General features: G+C 39.5%; 1 protein-coding gene across 1 annotated transcript in view; it reads left to right on the top strand.

Annotated features, from left to right (window-relative positions):
• LOC137589426 (proton myo-inositol cotransporter) overlaps positions 1-14709 on the top strand; it is a 49930-nt gene that overhangs the window by 29477 nt on the left and 5744 nt on the right. The window contains exon 4 of the mRNA XM_068307194.1: positions 1752-1860. Coding sequence (XP_068163295.1) covers positions 1752-1860 — 109 coding nt within the window. The remainder of the gene's footprint in view (positions 1-1751; positions 1861-14709) is intronic.

The raw sequence follows: 14709 nt of genomic DNA, 5'->3' as shown, positions 1-14709 counted from the left end.
ATATATACTCACACTCATAGTGAGATATTAAGATATTACTTTATATGTTGATACAGATCGACTAGAATTTTTTGACTGCTTTAGAGCATGTGGTGAAAATTGTGTCTCTTAAGTTTGAGGCATGTTTTTTTTTAAAGCGAGATGCATGTCGGCGCTGAATGGAATGGATGATGAGGAAGTCTCAGGGGTCTGAAGGAGACCCTCCTCAGGGAGACTTCAGTGTGTTTCTCATCAGAGGAGTCTTCCTCCGTGTCTGGTCGGCTTGTCAAACAGAAAATTTAAATGTTCACTGGTCCAAAGTCCTCCCACACACAGCTGCTCCCACACAATCAGTTTCTGTGTGTGTGTGTGTGTGTGTGTGCGTGCGTGTGTGTGTGTGTGTGTGTGTGTGCGTGCGTGCGTGCGTGCATGCGTGTGTGTGTGTGTGTGTGTGTGTGTACGCGCTGGGCAGGGGAAGTTGGGGGATTACATGTGCAGGCTGGTACATCCTAGTTTATGGTATGTTTGCATGTGCTTTGTTTTACCTGTGTATTTGAATGCGTGTGTGTGTGTGCTTGTTTATCTGATCTTTTGACAGTGTGTGTGTGTCTCCCTCTTCATCCCACAGCTTCATGCCTGTCCAGTCGCTCTCTCATCCTATTAAGTCTTCTCCTCTCGAAGGATCTGTTTGTCTGTATGTGTTGGAGGTCACAGTCTGGATCTCCACAGTGTCCAAAACTGGCCATCAAAAAATATTTGTCTCATCACAAACTGAGATTCCCACCATCTGGGAAAGTACAAGAAGCAGCAGCTGTGATAATTGGATGGATAACTTTCTTTTTCAGACTTAATTCAGAGAGATAGGGAGGTCAAAGTGACACTGTGAAACCCTCGGAGCTGTCTGGAGTGTCTGGTGTAAAGAAATGCCGGGAGGACGGTTAGTTGATGTCTCAGAGGTGTGAAGCAATTCTAGGTCTTCCACTATGGAGACGGAAAGACACATTAAGCTGGCTCACACACACACATTTAAAGTCAATTATGATAAAAATACCTCTGCACTCATATGTTTGCTGAATTTATTGATGATTCAGTGAAATTGCTTACACTCTTAACTGCATCTTAAATGCAGATGATGATTCGTGCGATCAGTTTCCTTCGCACAAATGCTGAGAAGGGGGGCAAATGGCTGCAGAAGTCTCTCCCTGAATGTCACTAATCATGATTTAAACTTTGGAGTTTAGAATCTGCTCATTATATCCTATTTATTTAATTCTTGTTCACTGTTAAAGCAACAATTTATGATTTTAACTTGTTCAGAGCTACATTAAGAAGATTCTGGAGGTCAGATCATATTTAAAGCTCACACGGCTAATGTGTGGTAATATAGTTCACTGGTTGTCATAGCATTACCAGCATTAGATGAATATTCTAATAAAATGGAAAGATCAAAACCAACTACACCACATGTAAGAGACGCGCTGTATTAATGCTAATGTTTGTGATAAAATGAGATTCAGTTTGACACTGAAACCTCGGATCGATTCCATCTTCCATCCCATGTAGACGCACGTTAAACCATTAAATAAGACATCAAACAGGATGAACCTTTTGTTGCAACACTGATGAGCTTCCACCGCGTCACCCATACATTTCACAGGGTGTTTTTATCATGGGTATGTTTTTTGTGGAGTTAAACTCTCTTATTGCCTTTCACAGTAAAGTCATGATGAGTTTGAAATTAACTTCTGCTGTGCCTCTGCTGGTGTCTCCAGATGGCCCAGTTATCTGGCGGATGCTCACCTACCCCCCAACCCGGAGAGCCCTCCTCGTGGGCTGCGGTCTTCAGATGTTCCAGCAGCTCTCTGGAATTAACACGGTCATGTGAGTGAAAGCATCCACCACGGAGTTCTCCTCCGTCACTCTGCACACATCTGAATTATCCCCCCAGTTTGGCCAGGACAACTGACATTTTTTAAGCCTGTATAGAATCTGTAATTCTCGCTATCTTTATTCATCATTTATGCAGAGTGAATTTTTTTCCTGACAGAAAAAAAAGCTGCATTTAGCGGCAACCCACTCCCTTTTGAAGTTGATATTCTTTAATGAAAGCAATTTTGGGTACCTGAAAAATTGAAAGCAGTAGTTTTATAGGGGGAAAAAAACAAACCTTGGTCTCAAGCTCCCTCTAGCAATGCTCATACAATATGTACAAAAGAAAATAACTCAAGTAAATAAGAGATGAGTTAAAATATAGGACTATAAGAGTTTATAAATAATAATTAATGATCAAACTACAGAGTCTCCTCTGATTAGATGATGTTTCAATAGATCACATTGTTTTTTTATTCCTTTCATGGGGTTTTTTCAAACATTGTTGATACAAAACACTGACTCTTGACATCTTTTAAACATTACAGAGATGTATGTGTTTGGTCCGCAGGCACGGCATTGAATCAGAGAACATATCTATCATATTTCATAAGGCATCATACATCAGGGACCAGCAGCATCATCACATTGCTGCCCACTTGCGGGTGAAAGGACGCACCACCTCTCCTCTTTCATTCGTTTTATCTCTCCATCCGACGAGATTGTGTCATATGTCTCTGTCTCACCTCTCCTTTGAGATGAGCTATATTGCGGACTCTGTAAACAATCTGTGAATGTGTGCTGTTGCTTAGCAACCGTCTAAAGCAAGAGCAATAGGATAAGTGCGAGGCCTTGTTTGTATCCGAATCCACATGCAGGTGGGGTAAAGGGCTGAAATGTGATGCCGTGTGTGTGTGTGTGTGTGTGTGTGTGTGTGTGTGTGTGTGTGTGTGTGTGTGTGTGTGTGTGTGTGTGTGTGTGTGTGTGTGTGTGTGTGTGTGTGTGTGTGCGTGTGTGTGTGCGCATATGCCTACCTGTGTGATGTGCACTCATCTGAATATGTGTATGCGTCTGCACCATTTGCATTGGTGTGTCTGAGGAGAGGGTCATGGTTCTGACTGGTCTTTCTGGTTTTATTGTGTGTGTGTGAGAGTGTGTGTGTGTGTGTGTGTGTGTGTGTGTGTGTGTGTGTGTGTGTGTGTGTGTGTGTGTGTGTGTGTGTGTGTGTGTGTGTGTGTGTGTGTGTGTGTGTGTGTGTGTGTGTGTGTGAGTGTGTGTGTGTGTGTGTGTGTGTGTGTGTTTTTTCCTCTGTTGTTAATTTGTCAACACCTGCTCTGCATTAACAGCTTTTCTAGCATCTCCTCTTGTTTCTTTTGTTTGTTGGTTCCCCAGCCAATCATCTCTTTGACCTCATCCCATTGTCATGTCAGTTTGTATTTTAAGATCGTTTGCAGTTCAGTCTGAGCTGTCAGCTCAGTTTTCCTGCAGCTGTATCAAGTTATTTTTGCATTCAATAAACAGCTTTTAATGTTGTCTCTTGCATTTGCCTCCAGCTGCTCCCACCTCTTGCAAACAAGAAGATGCTGTGAGCTGTGGTTAGAACAGGTGATACTCTGGGTTCATCACAAATCTAATCTGCATCTGCATTCATCTTCATCTCATACAAGCAGTGTGAACAGCAGAGAGGATAAAGTACATCCATCACTGCTCTGTCCCTACCAGCCTTTTGTCTCTCAGACTTGTCTCTCTGGCAATAACCTTTATAAAAAGGTCTGTCTGTTAGTTTATCTCAAATATGTCAGCGGTGGCAGAGCAGTGAAATGTGCATCTGGACTAAATCTGACTGTCCTTTAGTTTGCAAAAACACCCACCGTGAGTTCATGTGTTGGTGATTGCATTCATCAAAAGTGACACTAGTGACCTTATCATGCTGATGATCAATTTTTGACCGATACAATACATTATTCTGTCTGTTTTGTGCCATTTCTGGTCCACTCATACAAATCTGCTCGAGATGCATCAATAATGTCAGAATCTGCACATCTACAGTGTCTACAGTGAATTTTGGACAGAAACTTTGGCTGGCTCCTTAAATTTCATGTTGTTAAAACACAAGATTTGTTTTAAATCTCACAGGAACAACTCAAAATAGCAGGCACATCTAGGTTTAATTCTATTCAATTATAATTATACTCTAAAGAGTACAAATCTGTGCCAAGGCCAAAAAATCTGACTCAGCTTTAGTTTTCCTGGCCCACACCCAACCCCTACACAAGTTTTCATGGAAATCGATTAAGTTATCTTTGCATGGTTAGAAAATTATTTCAAATGTTTTGTTTTGTGATGTGAAAGAAGGCTTTTAAAAATATCTGGGATACAACACCTTATCCAAATTCACATCACATGTAATGGGCTCTTTTCCTGACTCCATGCATTAATTTTTGCATAATCCTGTTAACAACTTTGTCAGATGTGACTAATGAAATGTAATAAGGCTTCATGAAAAACATCATTCCTGTTAGCAAACATGCATAAATGTAGCAACGGGACTCTGTCTGGGTTTAATGAGCATCATTGGTAAAACCTGGTAAAACCTGGATGTGTTAGTTCCACAGTGGTGAGCGTGAACAAGTCTTAAGCAATAGTTTTTCTCATGTTGCAATCTCTTAAAGATATTCCACTCAAATAGTCTTACACTATATGTATTAAACAGGATAAATATATACAAATACATTCAGATTAATGCTTTCACACGTGGGACGTCATAATGCCAATAGTAGAGACCAGGCAGATGCAAAATACAGTAAACTTCACATTTAAAATATGTATTATTTCATAAATGTCCACATTTAATACATTTAATACATTTAATTACATGTAAAGCTATGTTTCAAATAAAATACAGTGAGTGGAAGTTATTTATTTACCTTTCCTTTAAAAGAAGCAATGATTTCTTCCCACCTCTAATGGGTCTTCATGTCCAGTCATTCTGGACTGCTTTCTGTTTATTCCCCAGTATTGATGTCAGTCATCCTTTGTGCTCCTAAACTCTGAATACTTTTCTAACGTGTCTATTGACCACCTGCCTATTAGCTCGTGAGCTATAGAGAAGGTCTGGGGAGTCAGTGCATCAGCTGGGCTTAGAGACAAGCGCCGCTCTCTCCGTCCTCAGCTGCTTTCCCTGATTAGACCGCCGAGCTGGCACAGAGAACGATGGAAAAGGGCAGCGAGAGGAGATGGAAGTCTGGCTAAATAAAAAAAAGAAAATGCTAATAAGACTGGAGAAACGCTGCCTGACTCTTTCCTCTAACAGTCTACTCTGTCAAGGTGGGAACTCTGCAGGATGGTATTAATGGAGTTTACGGCTTTATTCTGTTAAATAAACTGTACTCACACTCAGAGTACATTTGAGCACACATTAGTTTTGAAATCGTCCCATTAGCGAACCTTGAAATAATAGTTTCAGCATGAGGTGAGACTTTCTGCCTGCTTGGAAGAGAAGTGGGTTAAGACTGAGTTTTATTTAATAGTGAATTCCACAGTAAAGTTTGCCAACATGCTCCTACAGATCTGCCCTTTCAGATCTGACTCAGTTGCTGCTTTTGAGAACTTTTTGTTTATCTGAATCCAAGTTTTTTAAATAGCAAATGTAATTGGAAGGACTCCCGTTATGTCATAGTGAACTCCACAGCAATGTGTTGAGTTTATACAATCAAGGCATCAGTGAATGGATTTTATTATGTGGCTGCTGTCTAAAGATGATGAAACAAGACTCGAATATTTCTGTTTGTGTTTTTGATTTTTGAAGTTTATTTTGTTGGCTTTTAGTGCTTTCAGATAATTGTAATTTGCTTTCTACTGCATTTTTATTATTGCGTATTTAAAAAAAAGTTGTTGATTGAGTTTGTATTTTTCTTTTTCAAAATATTCATCAAAAATGTGTGACCTTGGTCAAACGTTCAGTGCAAATCTGTCTGTTCCTTTTCATTTTTAATTGGGTGAGGGGTGCTCAGATAGGGAGATGCTCCAGAGAGGCTGAAGGACTTTCAGAAACAGGAATGTGACAAAGCATAATTGTCAGTGGTGTCATGGGTGGTGTGATCATCCTGTTCCTTGTTTTATACTCACATTCAGTGCCATAATTATGTAGTGAGATTGAAAGTTATCCAGAACCCACCGTAATATGGAAGCTGGAGCCAGAGTATCAAGAGTTTCCAAACACATGTCCAGGAAATGGAGTGGAAAAGTGTTGAATTTCTAGTGTCAAGCCACTCCTGAATCTGACACAATTGTCATGAAGCTGCTCACTGCTCAATAGTCCAAGGTCCTGTTTTCAAATTAAAGAAAATATTTCAGATTTTTTTAGCATTTTTCTCCTGCGTGAAGAATTTTTGTGAAATCTTTTAGGCATTTTAATGTAATGGAACCCCGCAGCCTAATGAAAAATTTGACATAAAATAATGTGATGTTATCATTCACCATGCAACATTTATCTCTGGAGGAGTGTTCTTCTGTGCTCTGTAGCTCCGCTTCCACAGCAGTTCAATATCCATGAGCAACAAACAAAAATAACTTTTCCTGTCTTACATAAGGGAGGATGAAACATGAAACTAAATGTTTTATGTTTCCATTTTTTAGACATTTTTTAAAATGTTGGTGATATCTAAAGACTAGATTATATCAACATGACAATGAGTCATGGTGATTTGAGAGCATTAAAAATGAATTGACATTTATTAAACAATTAAAAGAGACTTGTTTGTATATTTAAGCGACATAAAAGTCGTGGCATATTCTATTTGACCTAATTTCTCTTACTTGCTACATTGTGTATCCTGACTGGTGCAAATGATTCACACGACATCATGCTCAAATCAAATATTGTGCAACCAATGACATGCACTGTCATTTAAACACAGCAGGAGTTTAATTTGTAGTATGTTCTACTAGGAATGTCAAAGTATACTGATTAGCAATAAGCACCAAGTCCTTAACTCTGCTAAAAGTTGAGTGTAAAGGATAATTGCTATTCATATTCCCAAGAACAAGCAGTCAGATTGGTTGAGGAGCTTGTTGTCTACGCCCTATCTTACAATTATTTTGTGTCCACAGAACGCAAACTACAGAATCATATGCACATTTTCACACTGTTGTGTTGTTGTTGCAGATTGATTTTAACTCAAATGTCAGCACATTTTCTGGTCATATGGTCATATGAAAACCGCCTTTCACCACACAGACCACACACACACACACACACACACACACACACACACACAAAAGCACAAATGTGGCTTGTCAGAGATTCCTGCATGATGAGAGATGCTTTTGTCAATAACACATCTCTCAGGAGCCAAAGACGTGTCTGGGTTTTTTTTTTTGTCTGCTCTGTTTGTCTTTCTGCACACACGACTTCGTGTCCCTGAACGTCTCACAACTTGACTGTCTGACAACGGATGAAGGGATGGATAGGTGGACTGATTACACAAATAGATTGGGACATTCTGTGATGGCATTCCATTTTTCCTCTTTCTTCTCCATTAGCCAACTGCTCGCCTCGGTTGTTCACCCATGAAAGCAGAAAATTGAGAAACAGCAGAGGGTCAAATGAGATACATTAGCCATTGGATCATTTTGATTCAATTAGCAACATAATCTAGCATGTAAATGTCACTGCAGCCTGGTGGGGACGGCTGTGTGAGTGTGCGTGTGTGTGTGTGTGTGTGTGTGTGTGTGTGTGCGTGCGTGCGTGTGTGTGTGTGTGTGTCGTCATCGCGGGTTGTGTTGACAAAGCATCAGAGGAAATAAGATGCAGAGAGATGAACGTAGCAGGAGAGGGAAGGAAAAGGGATGGATAAGGTAGGAAGGAAGATGAGGGCAGGGGGAGAGATGACATTGATGGTGATGAGGTGGAGGAAGGTGTAACAGTCGAGTACAGGCAGGTAGGATTGATTTGTAAAGGATGACAGAAGAAGGGACAAGAAATATTGAGGAAAAAAGCAATAGAAGAAACAGCCTGAAATCTTTCTTTTTTTTTATCCTGTTTTTTGGCACATTTTGTAAAGTTGTTTGAAGGTCTGTGTTCCTGTATCCAGGTTCTTCATGAGGCAGAATCTGGTGTTTAATAAGAAAATAGGAAACAATATGTGATCATTTATATTTAAAGCCCACTAGATGCAGAATTAAAAAGGTTTCAGAAAATGGCAAAAAAATCTTCAAAATATTCTTTGTAAACTGCAGTTAAACTGAAGTTAAGTCATTCTTGATTGTTGGTTTATATGTCCACCACAAGTATTAGACTCTTAAAATAACAAGAAAACTATTAAAAACACGTAATATCATGTTACTGTACAGTAAATAAGGATGAAAACATATAATATCATATTTTATGTGTGTGACATCAATGTAAATTTGTTTCACAAGAACTGAAATGGCAAAATTATCTAATGGGCTTATACGTGTTGAATCTTCCAAATTAAAACAAGAAAGTGTTTCCCCAAATATGTTTCGTGTTCTGTTATGTAATGGGTGGTTGTCAGTGGGCGGTGGGATGTTTTGTCGTTAGTTGTCTCAGATGGTCCTGCAGACAAATGTCACGTTGGAAATATCACAAACACCAGTTTACATGGTCACTCTGCTGGCAAGCCCGCAGGGAGTATGTGTGTGTGTGTGTGTTTGTGTGTGTTTGTGTGTGTGTGTGTATTGTTTGTGGTCCCCACGGTGAGCAAAATGCCCGAATCAGACATGTTTTTTAAAGTCTTCCTGTGTGTGCCTGTATGTTTCAAGTGTCCAAGTGCACCTCAATTCCACCAGCCTCCTCTGCTGTCTCCAAGCCATCAAGATCCCCTTCATGAGAAACATTCTAATTGTCTCTCTCTTCAAACACAGAAGTACACCTCATATTTACCTCACTTATCCTCAATCTCACTTAATGCACAGCAAGATGTTGCATCAGTCATATTTATTCTGTAGATAGAGTGAGGTTTTCAATGGGTGTAATGTAAACAGAAATGTGTATCGACATATGGAAACTCATTCAAAACACAATGACATGACTGAATGATCTGTTGTAGCCCTGTACTGGCATTTGAGCCCTTAATTCTATTTTGACCATCAATAAAAAAAAAAAAAAAACCTCTATTGACCACCCAAACTATAATTAGAGTAAAATCATGCAAATAAACATGAATTTCTGGTAAATGTTTGAGTGCTTTGTTGATGTTACTTAAAGCAGTGAATTATTAGTCAATCACAATGACTGCCTGCTCTTCTTTGTGAACCATTGTAAACGCCTCTTCATCTGTGAAGCGGTTCACACCGGGATGAGGATGGAGCTGAGACACAAACGATCGCTTTATTTCAGACTGTAGTGCTCTTCCTTTCCCCAAAGGTTAGCGCTGTCCACGCGCTGTTATTTTTCAGTGGCACAGATTTAAGCTACCCAGATTCTTCTTCTTCTTTTCCTTTCGGCTTTTCCCTTCAGGGGTCGCCACAGTGAATCAATTGCCTCCATCTGACCCTGTCTTCTGCATCCTCTTTGAACTTCATTTATCTCGTGTCACAAAGCTCAACGAAGGAAATACCAGTCAAACCGTCGACGCCCACACAAGTCCTTAGAAATAGGTTTCAGTAGGTTAAACTGACGAAACCAACAGGATGTGGATGGATCACTGATGGATCACTGATGGACAGCTCCTTTTCTGCTGATGATCACAAACACCTGCTAAATAGATGCGCGTGTGTGCGTGTGCGTGTGTGTGTGTGTGTGTGTGTGTGTGTGTGTGTGTGTGTGTGTGTGTGTGTGTGTGTGTGTGTGTGTGTGTGTGTGTGCAGTGTACTCATTTGGCCGAGCGTTTGTTTTTTTTTGCTCTAGACTAGAGCAGCAGCAGCGTGACACAGCTCTGTATTTGTATGCATTCATTTGAAAAATAGGCCAGGTCCCACAAGACTCCCATCTCTCTCCATCTCCCCGTGTCTCTAGCTCTCTCTCCCCAGCTAAGTTGTTCCCTGTCTGTCAATTTGTCCTGGTTTTCACACCTGCACTACATCCCTCCTTGGTTTTCTCTGAACCATACTTTCTTTGTCTCACCTTTCAAGCGTCTTCTCACTCACTTCTTAATCCCTCTCCTTTTATCAACATCGCCTTACGAACATATTAAGGATTAAATGCCTCCGCGGGATTTGAAAAGGTCCGTCCAGGTGTTTATCTTCATTTGAACTGATCGTTGTAATGGCGTGTTCGCCGATCTCTCTATGAGATCGATTCCGAACGCTGCTGCTGAAGGCAGAACGAGAACGGATCACATCTGTCCAGGTCTCAGAACCTCATGCTGACTCCCCGTCTAGCAACAAGAAATGCTGCTCTATTCTGATCTGGTGCTCCATTATGAACCATCCAGACCCCTCAGGTTATCTGGGACAGGTCTACTTCCTGTCCCCAGAGTCAAATCTAAACATGGAGATTTCAACCCTCACATATCTGGAACAAACTGAACTGCAGCTTTGCTGCAACGCTCGCTCTCCTTAAAACAAAAGCTTTTATTAAGTCAGTGAATTACTCAGGTCTAGGTTTTACTGTTACATTTATTATTTCTTTTATTTTGTCTTAAATATTTTCATGTACATTTGAGTGGTGTTTACTTCTCACCTTAATTCTATGCATATTTCATGCACTTTTGATTTTGACTTTGATTTGATTCCACCCACCCACCACTCATTCCATTTTCTCATCTCACACTGTAGCCTTATAGTAGATTACTGTAAGGGAACAGTGAAGCAACCCCCAAATCCATACTATTAAGTTACATAATTAGATTAGCATGCCATCAATAAGTAGCACTCTGTTAGAGCATTTCTGTCTTCTAAAGGAAGGAAGCCTTCCCTCTAATTCTCTTTCACACCCTCACACTCATATAGAGGGTTGTCATTCTTCATCAGTAACAGCTCCAGCAGCATCCCCACCTGATCCATCAGTCAGGACACTTTGTTTGGTTCTGGGGAGTTTGACCCAATCATTTGAATATCACACTTATTGTTTGTTTTCCATCTTTGATTTCATGGAAAGAGGTACAAAAATAATTCACATTAACATTTGTATTTCATTACCTAGAATACAATTAAGCAGCGGAACTGTAGCTCAAAGTTAATACGGTGTCAGGGGTCACACATAAACACAATACAACCTTATTTTACAACAAAATCAGTCAATTAAAATGCACTTATTTAGATAGCAGTGTTTTAAAGTGTATATTTAGCTTTGCATTATAGCCACATTATTTTTGCAGTACAAAGCAGTACAAAGTTTGCAAGAATGATCATGAATGCCGGACAAATGGGTAGACTCATGTTGAATCCGTCCAAACCAAATATCATAATATTGTATCTGTCTTTTCTTTTCTTCTTGATTAAGCTCCCATCCAAAGTTAGGTCACATTTTTACAAAGTGTCAAGAAAATCAGCCTGAAAATACTCTTTTTTTTGGTATTTGTTTTAACTCATGTGTCAGAACCGTTGCAAAAAAAAAGTCGGCAGTGAGCTGATGTAATAAAGAGCACCAGTCCACCTTCATTATGGAAAAGCATTTTAAAAATATGATGGACACTTGGAATTTCTCTTTGGTTTGTGTATAAGTTACAGGAAGGTCACAGTCTCCTCATCATCGCTCCCAGAGCTGATGTTTTTGTCAGCTGTTTTTCATCTTTTCACTGAAAGCCTGATGAACAATGAAGTCACACACTCTCTTTATGTATGTCATCATGTATTGGCTGAGTCTGTTTCCAATTCTCTTTGAAGCCTATTTCATCCAACAGAAACTTTTCCACCTCTGTGTAAAAAACAACTTTTGTAATACTGACTTTTTTCCAATTCAATGCATGCGATAAATTGTTATGTCTGTAAAAAAACAAGAAAAAAAAGAACTGTCTGATATAGTCATGAAGCATTTGAACAAATGTCCTCCTCTCTTTACAGGGTTAGACCATTTAAATGACTCATGATAAAAAAACCCAGTAGAAAACAGCCTCTTTCTAAAAGGTCTCAAAGTAGTGACATATTCGGGTAGTAGTAACCAGAAATGTTAAGTATGTGGTTCATGGCTAATGGGCTAAAAAAAAAAAAACACAAAACACAAATGTTGTCCTTTAAAACCTCGTGTTGTGAACTCCTAGGAGTTAACAGCTTCCAAGACGGTCCAGTAAATGTCAGCCATGAGTCATCTATTCGGCACCAGCCCTGTGATTGAGACCAAACAGTGCCGAATGATCGCATACAAGACGGAGTTGAGAAGAAAAACATATCTGTAATCTGTAAAATAAAAGAGGAACATGGGGTATAGGCTGGAGCCTGTTCACGGGGACTAGAGTTAATCCAGTTTTAGCTGATAGGTGTAAATAACTTGGCCTATTTGACAACTCTGTGACCTCTGCAAGAAGTGTGTGAAATGTGATATTTTCTCTCAGCCTATTTTCTCCCTGCAGTTACCACTACCTCCTCTTTTTACCCCTCTTTCGTCCTGCTGCATCTCTCTGCCTCCCTGCTGATGTCATTGTCGTTCCCTTCTTTAACGTGTTGAATGAGGGCTTTGGAATCGAGGACTGACAGGAGTGTGGATCCATGTTTCCATTTTTAGCCTGAGGTGGAGGCCAGATCACACCTTCTCTTGTTTGCTTTGCTGCAACACTTGGCGGGGGCTCTTGTGTGAAACACAGTGGGTGTGTCTGCATGTCACATCTCTGTCGCTTTGTGTGTGTGTCTGTGTGTGTGGGAGTGAATGCATGCGTGCGTGTGTGTGTGCATGTTGCTCTTATTATGGGGTTATTTCATATATGGAGTGTTAGTGAAAAGTAACTTTAGTCTGAAGGACACTTGTGCAACTGTTATTTGGTCCAATCCCAACATCACTTGTCACATCATCAGATGATACATAAAGTTACCTTGAAGATAATACTGATGTATTGGTAAAGGAATGAAGCAGTCTTAGTCATACAGCAGTTAGAAAGTAGATTTATTTTTTTGCTGGAAGTCAGCTGATATGCGTGGTTTGCTCAGGCACCCTTTGAAAACATAAACATATCACTTTTCTATAAGTCTACCATTATCAACTCAGCAGAAATAATACAAGCAAATAGTAGAAAGTTTAATAACTAAACCTTTCTGTTACTACTACATTGAATAATTAACTGGGCACATTAATATTTTGTGTCGTCTTCTCTATTCTGTCTAACATGAATTTCAAATAAACACTTGTTAAATAACTGTTTTCATAGGAGGCGTGCGCAGTGACATTCATCAGAGAGGGCTTTCAAAATCTGATTGTTTTTTCGATGTTTTTAAGAAACATGTCTGTACAGTGGTCAAAAAACAGTGGCCTCATTTCTAGAGGCTGGATATGCAACCCTGCTGGCTACACTGCTGATGACAGAAACAATGATTTTACTCCTGCTGCTGCTGTTCATAAAAACCACCATTACCCAGATTTGTATGTTTTTTAGTGTGTCGTCATGTGTGTGTCTTCATTTAACAAGTGTGCAAATGGCATGGCTGTAACTGTGATTACCTACAAATCTGCAGGCTGATAACTTGATGCCCTCTCCTTCTGTTTGGTCAGACTGAATAACAATGACAGAAGAGTTCTCAAAGGAATCCCTCAAACATATTTTATTTGGAGAGATAATTCATTTGCATGGATGAAAAACAGGAAGCTGATTCTGCCTAGAAAGAGAAGCTAACAATGCTGGACACTCATTATTTTTAATGAGCATTTCCTCCTCTGTAATTGTGTTGCATTCTCTACGGAATTTTCAACACTGCAGCTTGCATGAGTATAAAAACACCTCTCCAGATTAGAGTATGCAGTTTTCCACTTATTCAAACTGATCATTTCTGCAATGGCCCCTCGAGCAGAGCAGGTGTATGTGTTAATGGGCATTTGTTCATGTTTGTTCCCTCCATTGTGGGTTGAAGCAAATCATCTGAGGTGAGAAATGGACCCCACGCAGGTGTCTGTATTGTTGACAACAGTTTAGAGTCTTGTTTGTGATTATTGGAGATAATCTATACACAGCTATATGGTTCCAGGGTATAATGATACTTAGCGAGATCAGACAGGAAGGGAAAGGACGAGCCATCGACAGTGACTGGTGAGCGACTATTTTTAGCTGATCAGTATCCAGATGAGTGACACTCCAGCATGGAGGACGTGATGGGAGGATGATCAGTGGCTTCTTAAGAAGAGAACTTGTGGTTAGGGTTGGAGGTGGTCTATGTTAATTATCTCATATATTCATTTTTAAGGATGTTGTTTTGAGGGTGTGTGTGTGTATATATATATATATATATATATATATATATATATATATATATATATATATATTACTGCAGCTTTTGAGATAGCAGTAACTTCTGATTACTGCAACTTGAATGTTATTGGTAATAGTATTTGACTGCATTATACACCATTAAATGGATTATTGCGAAATTGTTTTCACTTTCTTATTTTAGTACCAAAGTTGTTTAAGCTATACTTCAACCTTTCGGTATGTAAATTTATTGGCTTTGTTTTTTGTCTGTGCTTGAAGCCACCACCAGATTACATTAGCATAAAAAGTCCAAATGGGAAAGCAGCAAACACCAAAACTTTTTATTCAACCAACTTTTTATTTAGCACTTATGTTAATAATGTTCATCTATTTCATTAAAATGGATGGACATTATTAACATACTATAAGTGATTACTTCATGGTATGGTTGTGTTCTTGAAAGTTAAACTTAAGAGAAGTGGTGCTGCAAATCAATGTCCAATTGGTCTGAAAGCGTCACCCCTTTGTCATATTCCCATTGTCACCCAATTTGAAATTCATTACC

Source organism: Antennarius striatus, chromosome 22, assembly GCF_040054535.1.
Source record: "Antennarius striatus isolate MH-2024 chromosome 22, ASM4005453v1, whole genome shotgun sequence".
In the NCBI taxonomy this organism is placed as follows: Eukaryota; Metazoa; Chordata; class Actinopteri; order Lophiiformes; family Antennariidae; genus Antennarius; species Antennarius striatus.
This window is presented reverse-complemented; position numbering and strand designations above follow the sequence as displayed.